The following is an 11802-nucleotide window of genomic DNA, read 5'->3' as shown; positions in this document are numbered from 1 at the left end:
CTATTATTATTGCATTTGCATTTCCTCCTGAAAGGGCTAGCATCTCATTATATTCATTACCAAAAGTGAATAAGAAAAAAGAAAAATAATTAGGTGGCTAACATATTATCAGGATATCTTATACTACTTCACATTTGCAATTTTTTCATTCAACCCATCACTCATGAGTTGTTTTATAATTCTTTTATAAAGTATGATATATAATAGGATGATTATGTCATATATGAACACTGCGAAAAAGGTAAAAGAGTAAACAGAGGAAGGAATGAAGAAAGAAAAAGAAAACACCACACTCAAACTCAAACCCCCTGCATAAACCATTTTTTCTTTCGCTCTCCTCCAAATCCTTCGATCTCCCCATTAAAGAGAATACTTGAATACTTCCATCTCTTCTTCCTCTCTCTTATCTCATTTCTAGAGAAGTGAGAAAATTGTTAGTCACGTCGATCAAATTATTCTCATTGGCGAAATTTTAATTGTTAGGGTTTTTCGTTTCTCTCTCATCTAATGGCGGTTTTGGGGTTGGAGTTTTTCTCTTTCCTTTCTGTTGTTTGGTTCCCAGTTGCTGCTGCCATTTTGTTGTGCAAGTTGTATGAATTGTTGTTTTGTAGGAGTTTTTCTCTCTCTCTTTTTTTTCTTACTCCAATTGATTGATTTGATACTCATTTTTGGATGAATTACAACAAAAAACCTGACTCACTTGTCTCAACTTACTAAATGCTCATGTCCATGGCCGACTCATTTATTTTGCTTTTGGTTCGATTTTTCTCCGATCTTTGATTATTCACCTTTTTTTATCATAATTTTCTCTGTTTGAGGATTCTCAATTTGGTGAGATGTTTTGAAATTGTGGGTATGTAATATTTAATGGGTTTAACATACTGTTTGTGAATACTTATAGTTATAAAGTTGGTATTAGTCCTTTCTTTGCCTAAATTATAGCAATTATAAAACAATCAATTACCTAATTAGTGGATATAAAACCGGTAACTATTGGATAAAAAAAACTTCTCATAAAATGATCTAGAAAAATTGTTGAATATCCTTCAGCACAGACATGTATCTCAAAGAAAAAAAAAAGAGAGAAAAAGAGTAGAACATCTTTGCATGCAAGTGTACATTCTTGCACGGATTTATAATATAGTCATTCAATTGTGTGTAACTAAAATTTCCTTAAAGAATTTAAAAAAAATCAATGAAATCATTTTAATAGGAATGACACGTGGCTTTGAATTGTGTATATATTCTTGCACGGATTTATAATACGGTCATTCAATTGTGTGTAACTAAATTTCCTTAAACAATTTCAGTATTAAATCTAAAACCATCGTGCAAATATTTTTCAACTTCAAAAAGAGTAGTTGAATGGAATATTTGACAGGAAAGGAAAAACCTTGAAAGATTTGCTTAAGTGGAGATTTCCTTCTAGTGATGAATCTTTCTTTTACAGCCCAAAATCACGAATATATCTTCAACTTAAGGGAATTGGAGGTTTCCTAAAGCATTCAATGATTGATTTTCAAAATTTGGGAAACTAATAATAAAAGAATCAAACATAATCATTTTAATGGAATGTGACACGTGGCATCTATTTCATTGCTCTATGAATGTGGGGTGAATTGTGAGAGCAGAATTTCTATGAGGCTGCCACGTAGGCTAATTTTTTCTTGCTTTAATATTATATATGATCTGATACTACTTCGTCTTCTACTTTCTTTTCTTTTCTTATTTTCTGGGTATTTTTTTCTTTTTCTTTTCTTCTGGGTATTTTTTTTCATTTTCTTTTCTTTTGGGTATTTTTTTTCATTTTCTTTTCTTCTGGGTCTTTTTTTTTCTGGGTCTTTTTTTTTTTTGGATATTTTTCTTCTTTTTTGGGTATTAGTTCAAGCATGACTATTTTTTTTTCTTATACATGTATGCAAATTACTGTATATTTTTAGTGCTAAATTCATACTTCATAATATTCTTACAGTTAAAAATAAAAAAAAAAAAATTTAAACTAGACTTAGAAACCATTCCAATATTAGACCAAACACATTGAATGGACATATGATCCATTACAAGATTGAACCAAACAATTTAGGGGATGTTTGGTTCACTAGTTTTAGGTATGAGGTATGGTTTTGGAATGAATAAAACTCATATCTAGTTGTTTAATTTATTTCTAAATTTTAAACCCATACCTCAAACCCATAAGGTATGGGGTTTAGAAACCCATGGAGGGAGGTGGGTATGACTCATACCTTACCTCTAGGTATCAAATAAAAGAAGATTTTTCATTCCTAAATGAAACCAAACACAAGCTATTAAGTATCAAGTTCCAAACCCATACCACTTTGATTTTATTCCTGATTCCAAACCTATATCATTATATGAACCAAACGCCCCATTAGAATGGGTATGGGTATATGAATCCATACCACCCTGGTATGTATCTCCATACCATTCCATTCTAGTTTTATGAACCAAACAGGCCTAACAGGTTTTCGTTCCCAACTTGGCACTTGCCCTAGTATACACTGTAAACCCCCCCATATTCCCGTCTCATTGCTAAACTCACCTCCAAAACCCACAAAAGAATGGGGGGATCAAGAAGAAAGTACAAGAACTCAAGGCCAAAGGTGAAAGTAGGGCTTCCAAAGAAGAACCCTAAAATTGTAAAACCATCCTTCAATCTTCCCCCTAAATTACGTGCCCTTCTCGACCCATTAGGCACCAAATGGGACGAAAATGGCAGCGTTATCGCCAATTACAAGCAATTTGGTGTCGTTTCAAACCCTAATTTTCTCGGAGTTCGTGCTCGCACTGCGCATATCATCGAGAGCGATTCTCTTCAAGTTCCTCCTCTCCCTAAACATCCCGCCGATGCCATAGTCGATGAGTTTGAGGCTGTTGATTCTGGTAGCGACCTCGAAGAAGACGGTTAGTTTTTCCGTTTAAGCTCGTTTTAATGGATAGCTTCTTGTTTTTGTTTTTTTGTTTTTTTTTTTTGTAAATAAGCTTCTTATTTTGTTGTTCATTACTCTCATTGTTTTTTTTTTTTCATTCTGTGAATTTTTATTATTATTTTGCAAGGTTGGCGATAGATTTTCCAGATTTAGATGAAGGAATTGGTTCATAACCTAATTTAGGAGTTCGATTATGTGGAAAAAATTTCTTAGTGCAAACTAAGATTTTGTTCGGTAATCAAGTATTTGGTGAGGTTGATATTTGTCGAATTGTGGGTAGTAATTTGGTTGTCGCTTCTTGTTTTTGGCATAAAATTAAGGAATAATTAGATTTAGTAAAGATATGCAAAACTCCTTGCTTGCCGCCTTAGTTTTAAAAAGCGCGCCTAGGCGCTAGGCGAGTAGAAGGGCACCGGGAAACGCATCTTTCTTCCCAGTCTCAGCGCAACATGAGAGGCGCAAGGAGGCGCGCCTTCTAGGCGCTAGGCGAGTAAAGGCGCATTGGAAAACGCATCTTTCTTCCCAGTCGCAGTGCAGCACGAGTGGGGCAAGGAGGCGCGCACTTCTTGTCGCCTTGTGAGAGGCACAAGGTGCGCCACCTTGGCCGCCTTTATTGGTGAAGCGCCGGAGAGAGCCGATCTAAGTTCCAAAAATGAAGAAAAACCAAAATTTCTTCAAATTCAAATTGACCTTGGCTTTGTTTACTAATTTCGAGCAAAAGCCCCTTGATAGTTGCATTAAATTTCACAAATTGAACCTTAATTTGAAATTCCTAAATTGGGAGTAAAACCCTAATTTACGATTTGGTAGCTATTGGTGCGCGCCAACTCATCGGAGTTGTAGGAGAATGCCGGCGAACTCGGCACCGTAGCTCCAGTGTCCTTCGCTGGTGAGCAGTTTGTCCCTCTGTCTCTTTTCAGCATTCGTAGGCACTGCATCTTCTTTTCTCTTCATCTTCACTCTAGAATGTCTGGGGTTTTCCAAATTTTTCTTCTTTGACCTTTTATCACTTCGATCTTTTACCTGTTTTATTTTTTTATTTTCTGCCTCACTGCTTTTGCTTTTTATTTTTTTCTTTCTTTTTTCTTATCCTTTCCTTTTATTATCTCCTGCTTTTGTTCTTCTATGCTATGTTACCCAGACATATATTGAGTGTCTACTCGGATACAGGTGTCCAAGTGTCCGACTCGGCTATTTTGTAGAAATTGTCAATTTTTTAGTTTCAAATGAAGTATCGAAGTAAAGTGTCATGTCGGACATGACACGACTCCCCTTGAGGTAAATGAAGGTGTCGGAGTAACACTGCTTCTATGTTTGACCAGATTGCTTTTTTTTTTCTTCAATTAAAATTTACAATTAAGTGAAAATGCAATACAAAAATTTACAGTAGCTAATTCAAAGTATAAGCAGTAATTTATATATTTTAAATTACAATACATTATATATTTTCAATTAATTCGTTGTTTTGAGCATAAAATATGTTTTATCATTGATTATTAAGGTTTTTGACATCAAAGGTGCGCCTTGCCTACTTGCGCTTTGCGCCTCGGTGTGCCTTGCGCCTTTTAAAACTAAGCTTGCCGCCTACTCTTAGACTAATTTTGGAAAGATTCTTATCTACTTGCCTTAGTTACAACTCATGCCAACTAAGACTCTTAAGAACCGAATTAATATCAGATTTTTAGACCCTTTTATACGCCATTTGTTTAATTAAACAACTCAACTAATTTAAGTAATAATTTAAAGGTATATTTTTAGTTACATGTAAAACCTTGTCTTTAATAGTAAAGTATAACCATGCAACAACCCTGAGAAAGCAAATTAAGATAGTTGGTTTGCATAAAGTTTACTAGTCTATGTTCGATATCATGTAGTCTGTTATGCTTACTGTTATGTGGTCACACAAGTGTCTTCTCTTATAGTTTGGTGACTTTAGGATGTTCTGGTGAATTCATAAATAAGAGGTGTCGTATCAGAGTGCAAGTGATTGGGGAGGGTTCGTGTTCGGAATGGAGGGTGGTTTTATTTATTAATGGTGATTTTGGCATCAATACTTTCGACATGAAAAGAGAGAATGCTCTATCATTGAAAATAATGTATGGAGCCTCCAATTATCTGGTACTGCTGCAATTGTGATTAGCTTCTAATCCTGTGAGATTACTGGGTTACAGATGGTAGGTCAGGAAAGACTTCACACAATAAAGCATGAGGGATGCAACATTTTTATCAAATACTATCTAAAGAATGTTTGATTATTGTGCTAGTGGGACGACAGATGCTTACCCGACCTCTAGCCTGCAGGATGATGGTTGGTTTAACTTTCTTCTGCATGCAAATTATTTTCTTCCACACATCTACATGCTCAGTTGTTCTGATAAAGTCAATCAGTTACTGTGTTCTTTGCTTTCCATTTCCAGCTCTTAGAATTTATTGAGTATCTTAGATAAAGTATTTCTTTTAGTGTTTCAGCTCCACCGGATATGAAGGATGGTAAATTTTGCTTTTCATACATCCTATTGAATAGAAGACATTCTTGTGGTGATACATGAAAAATAATTTGCTGCACAAGATTCAGTTGAATTGAGGATTAAAGCACAACTGTAATCTTGCCGGATATTCAGTCACGCATGTCCTTGGTTTTCATTATTGTGTCCGAAGCTTGATCAGGCCGTAAACCCCTATAAGACAATTAGCTGATCTAACCATTGCTTGTGACAAATAGCGACATATACTAGCCATGACTCTGCTAAGAATCAACATAGCTTAGATACCAATAAATGCATAAATTGAGGAAGAAGATGAAGATTTGATTGATAAACTGAAAATTACAGAAATTAAAGATAGATTGCCAAGTATTCGAGTGACTTGACACACTCCCAAATGAACTCTTAAAAGCTCCCGAATATTCTCAACAATTTTCAACATACTTTCTTCTCTCTAATTAACCCTATATATAGAGTAATTTTCTTAACAAAACTACCTAGCTTATTCCCTAAGCTACTCATTACAATAATACCTAAATTACCCTCCCCTAAAATATCAGTTCATAGCATTACCGGCCCCCCAAACTTCCACCTTGTCCTCAAGGTGGATAGTAATTAGAACGAAATTCCCGGCCTTGGCAACAATTAGCAATGTCCGTGTGAGAATTGATGCCCGGCTTCCACTGGCGTTCAAGCTCTTCATTGTGGAGTTCTTGTTCTTCCTCTGGTGGTGTAGCTAAGAAAAAGTCAGCCTTGAAGTTGTCATGGGGTAGAAGTAAAGAGTGGTTGATATTGGGATTTTCAGAGGTAAGATGGAAAGGGGGTGGGTTGAGGAAAGTAAAAGCGGTCTTGAATGGTTTGGTTGTAGAATTTTTTTTCTAGATGAGTGAATTTAGATGTGGAAGAAAAAATCAGAAAGTTGGGAGTTTGTGGACTGGACAAGTTGGGAAAGAGAATGGGTTTAAAGATGATTGGGCTGAAATTTAAGTGTGGTGGCCCAAAAACGTGTTCCACACTAGTTGGGGTAAGCATGAAATTAGAAGGAGGGTTGACATCTAGAGCTGGGTTGGGTTGATTAGGTAGGTGGAGAGGGGGGGAAATGGGTTCAGAAATTTGGGCCTCCAAAGTGGGCTCCATCTCATTAATTATACAGATTGTAGCTGCTAGCATGTGATTTCTGGCTGACTGGCATGGGCTTTCTTGGGAACTTACAGTATTGCCCTTAGTAATTGCATCATCTATATTTAGCTTTCCCCTCAAGCTGATCAATGACTCAGCAAATCTTCTCCCGTACTCCTCTTTTTGAATCTCCACTTCTGAAATCTTCTGAAAAATTTCTTGAAGCTCCCGGTGCACAACACCACCTACCATGTCGCCACCGCTCGGGCCACTGCCAGCTGCGCTTGTAATAAACTCCTCTTCTTCGCCGGTTGAACCACCCGCATGACCACCCGCAACTCTGCCGGCGAAGCCCGGACCTCCACCGGAGCCACTAGCTTCAGATCTGCCCTTGAAGAATCCATATTCTTCCCTATTCAATCCACCACATGTTGCAGTTTTACCACCAAACTTGCAATTTCCGGCCAAGAATTCTGGACCACCTCTATCACCACCTTGCTCAAATGATGTTCCAATGGCTGCTTCCCTTGCGAAGCTACTAGAACCCCCATAAACTTCAAATGCAGAGGCAACCCCCGCTTGTTTACCGCCAGTATATCCACCAAAGAAGGAAAATGAAGCATTTTCAGATTTATTTTTCGCTGCTTGGTTTAGGCTCACCACCAATCTCACCTTCATCTGATTGTGGTAGATTTCTTCTCCACCTCCACATATGCTGGTTTTGACTTCTTCGAGCAAGCTTGTTGAAGATGCCCCTATTTCTGGAATCTTCTCCACCATGTCTGCTGCCCTATTCTGATGAGACCACCCTTTCCAAGATTTTGTCGACGTTGTACGAAAACGTCGTGCAACCAGCGCCTTCAATTCTTCCCACCGGTAGAATGGTCGACGATGGTGCTCCCATTGGAACCACGACAATGCCTCGCCTTCAAGTCCGACAATTACAGCCTCTAATTTCTCCTTTTCACTGAACCAGAAAAGATGGAAATAAATTTCCATTTCATCTATCCATTCCTCTGGATTTCGTCCATCAAATAAAGGAAGTTGAAGCTCATTTCGGATGACTTGCAACTTCCTCAAATCTGGATAACAAGGGTTCAAGCTCCACATAATTTCTGCAAATCCCTCTCTAACCAGATTTCGAATCTGCTGCATTTTTTTTTTTTTTTTTTTTTTTTTTTGAAAAACTCGAAAAATCAGCACTCTAATCTCCCAGAACTGTTCTGCTCTGATACCATTTGCTAAGAATCAACATAGCTTAGATACCAATAAATGCATAAATTGAGGAAGAAGATGAAGATTTGATTGATAAACTGAAAATTACAGAAATTAAAGATAGATTGCCAAGTATTCGAGTGACTTGACACACTCCCAAATGAACTCTTAAAAGCTCCCTAATATTCTCAACAATTTTCAACATACTTTCTTCTCTCTAATTAACCCTATATATAGAGTAATTTTCTTAACAAAACTACCTAGCTTATTCCCTAAGCTACTCATTACAATAATACCTAAATTACCCTCCCCTAAAATATCAGTTCATAGCAGACTCTTTCTTCTAGCTTAAGGTAAACGGCTAAGCCTTGGGAGCATCATCTCATGCCGATTGATTTTCTTCTAGTCCTAGTCATTTTGCGAGCAGTCTATTTTGAGGATGATAGCTGCTTGTGGACTGTTAGATTTCATTTAAGAAATGATGTTGTACTCAACATTTGAGAATTCTTGCACTAGGGTTTTCTCACTATTTAAAAAGGGTTGAGTTGGATTACCCTAATTTTGGGTAGAATAAGCTAGCAGACTGATTTGATTTGTGGTTACAAATGGAGATGCAGAATGCTACTTGTCATGGATAGGTTACGTCATACATGCACTCACACATATACAAGTATATAACACATCACCCTTGAAATGTGCATATTTTCATTTAGTTTAGTTATTGGGACTTAAATTTACATATGCCCACTAAAAGAAAAGTGCTTGTCAAACAAAAAAGTTGCTTCAAATCATGTTGCCCATGAGTTGATACTTTATACTTCCTCCGTTCTATCTTAAATGAAACGTAGGGCCTTGGCACAAAGATTTAGGAGAAAAGAGAGATAGAGGGACCCATGTGATGAAAAGAGATACAGAGAAGTAAGTACCAAATATAATGTTCCATTTATTTTTTAAACGGCCTAAATGGTAAGTGTTTCATTTGATTTTAGAATGGGAGGAAGTATAATATGATGGCAAGCCTGTCCACTTTTTGATGTTGATTACTTGTCTTACTTTATAAAAAGTATTGCATGTTTCTGCCTTTATGTTTATGGTGAAATAAACAAGTTTCTGTAATATCATTAGGGTTCAGGGTCAAGTTGATTGGGCAATTTCGGTTATAGGTAAGTTTGTTTAGTTATAAAACTTGTACTAGAGATCTAGTTGGTTTCAAGTAATGATTTTTTGATGTGTTATCGGTAGCCTTTGGATGCTGATCGATGAGGACTACTTTTTTAAGCACCAGATGGAATGGTTGTTTTGAGTCCTTTCCCTTTTTGGTACATGTACATGCGCAGACAACTTCCCTTTCCTCTTTTCAGCTGAACACGAGAAATAGAGTTAATTTATTGCCATAGATAAACATGATGGCTAAACTATTCCTTTTACAAGAAGCTGCTAGAGAATCATAGTCTCGAACAGAGAAATAGATTGTTGCTAAACTCAAGGCAAGCATGCTATTATTTTGCAATGTTTCATCAGGATCTAGAAAGACATGCATATGTTTGAGAAAAATCCTTCAAATACTTTACTTGATGTGGTACTTTTTTGCTGTATATATATAGATCTTAAATCAGCACTTGGAAAGAGACGAAGGGATGGAAAAGGTGCACCATCACAACCGTTGACAACTATGCAGCGTGCTCATCTTCGACCTTTGATTGAGAAGTATGGAGATGATTATGAGGTATGTGCATGTGTACTTGCTTTTCTACATACCTGCTACTCAACTTCATGTTTATGTGTGCTCACAAACTTATTTTCTTGTAACAGAGCATGTTTCGGGATATAAAACTTAATGCTATGCAGCACTCTATTGCCACACTGAAGAATCTGTGCCAAAGATACCATCAGTGGAAGGACAAAAATCCATTGATATTGTCCAAGTGAAGAATCTGTGAAATCTTGCTTGCATTTTATCGGCCAAAATGGTGGCACGGCCTCAAAGTTTCAACTTCTAGTGCATTGTATGATGAGGTGATTTTTAGAGAATCAATTTTGTCTTTTTATGCTTTTAGAAGTTATACAACACTATCGTCTATCAACTTAACACTGGGGACAAAAGAAAACTGCCCCGAAAGTTTTGTGTAATTTAGGAACGTTGGGACTTTTATCATGTTTACTGTTTATTACAATTTTATAGCTTCAAGTAGTTCTCATTTAAGTTCTCTCTCTTGACTTCGAGGTTTCAAGTGTTATAGCTTCAAGTTTTTATGTTCAACTTGTAAGTTATAAATGATTATGCTACCTGTATTATCAAGTGTGTTAAATCTAGAAAGTGCGATCTCCTGTCATAGTGTGTTTCTATTTTTCAACTTTGAAAATAGGCTGTGCTTCATATATCAAATTGAAAAGTTCATAATGAACAGTGCTGTGATCATCTTCCCGTTAAAGTAGGGGTCTTTGGACAACAGTTTTCTAAATTAGTAATTATTCGGAGGATCTTGATCCAACTGGTTAGTGTTAATGGATGGACTTTAGCAATCGAAATATTAGTTACCTGAAAGGGTGTTCATGGGTGATTAACAGTCTAGAGATAGCATTTTGGTTCTGCAATCGAAATTATTGGTTTGCCATTTTTGTGAAGTGTAGTCGTAACCGTTCAAAATGGTTAACCTGTTTTTTGTTATGATTTTCCAGTTAATCATTAAGTGATACTCAAGCTTTAATTTATATTTTACTTAATTTATGTATATAATTTTTTAAATAGTCGGCACATAAGTGTACTCTCTCTGTATTTTTTTATCTTTCCTACTTTGCACGTTTGCCAATGCATTTTTTCTACATTAATTATCTTTAATTACCTATTAGTAAAAATTATAATAATTGAATATTAATAAAGTACTTATTGAGACGAATCAAACAAGACTCCACATGACTATATTTTTTCTTATATATTGAGAAAAATCTAAAAGATTCTCTCTACTTGTGAATAGTGTCAAGATTCTAAGTGAGAAAGATAAAAAAATACAGAGGGAATACAATTTAACATTAATACAAAATTGTCAAAATAAACACACTAAACAATACAAATTGCTATATTGTAAAAAGGCCTTAATAGAATGCATAAAATAACAATAAAAATAAAAAACTTAAATATATGGCACACACTAACTTGGTGTGTAACGGGTTGGTAATTGATATTAACTCATATAGTGAGTTTTAAAGAGATTTAGCGGGAATAGATTTTAATATTTTAACATGTAGGAAAATGTAGGCAATATAATATATACTGTGACACATGCTTTAACATATAAAAGGATGTAGTTTTTGTATGACATAATGAGTGTATGAGTGATATATTGAATTTCTGCATGATATATTGAATTCAGTTGGTCTTGTAAGAGACCGCTTGATTTCAACTTAAAATTAGGCACGATCCAAGCCCACTATTAAGAGGAGAACATGCCACTTTTTTTCAATATAGTGACTAGTTTAATCTATCTAGGGATCAGGTTAATCTATTTAGTGTCCAGTTTAATCTATTCAGGAATGACATTTTTTAATCCACTCAGTGATTAGTTTAATACATTTAATATTTAGTTTAATTCGTTCGGTAAAACTATCGAGTTATTTTTTTGAAATTATTTGTTATAGTTCGATAATCAAGAAAAAGGAAGGAGAAAAGGAGGGATGACTAGGATAGTGTTGGGTTAAAGTGAAATGGAATAGGCTTGTTAGAAAAATTCAGTTTTGGATTTGTCTAATTTTATGCTAAAATTAGACCGCCTATTCTAATAATTTGTGTATTGAATTTCTCCGTGATATATTGAGTTTCTGAATGATACAAGGAATTGTTTAGAAATGATGTAATTTGTGCATGATATAGTATGTTTCTAAATTATATAGCGAGTTTGTGCATGACATAGTGGGTTTTTGAATGATATAGTGGATTGTTCAAAGATGATACATTAATTTGGTGCACTCTAATAAATCGGGTCCATACAAGTCAAGATTGAAAAAATAGTTCTCATGGTGGTAGAAGTAGGATAACAACA

General features: G+C 35.6%; 1 protein-coding gene across 1 annotated transcript; it reads left to right on the top strand.

Annotated features, from left to right (window-relative positions):
* The first annotated feature begins 2503 nt into the window (after window positions 1-2503).
* On the top strand, window positions 2504-10098 carry LOC104899082 (nucleolar protein 16). The gene is made up of 3 exons (XM_010686216.4): window positions 2504-2922; window positions 9370-9491; window positions 9578-10098. The coding sequence occupies exons 1-3, from the start codon at window positions 2580-2582 to the stop codon at window positions 9692-9694; spliced, it is 582 nt and encodes a 193-aa protein (XP_010684518.1). The 5' UTR covers window positions 2504-2579; the 3' UTR covers window positions 9695-10098.
* The last annotated feature ends 1704 nt before the right edge of the window (window positions 10099-11802 follow it).

The sequence above is a fragment of the Beta vulgaris genome, chromosome 7 (genome assembly GCF_026745355.1).
Source record: "Beta vulgaris subsp. vulgaris cultivar EL10 chromosome 7, EL10.2, whole genome shotgun sequence".
Lineage (NCBI taxonomy): Eukaryota > Viridiplantae > Streptophyta > Magnoliopsida > Caryophyllales > Amaranthaceae > Beta > Beta vulgaris.
Note: the sequence above shows the minus strand (reverse complement) of the source record. Positions and strands in the feature narration are given on the sequence as shown.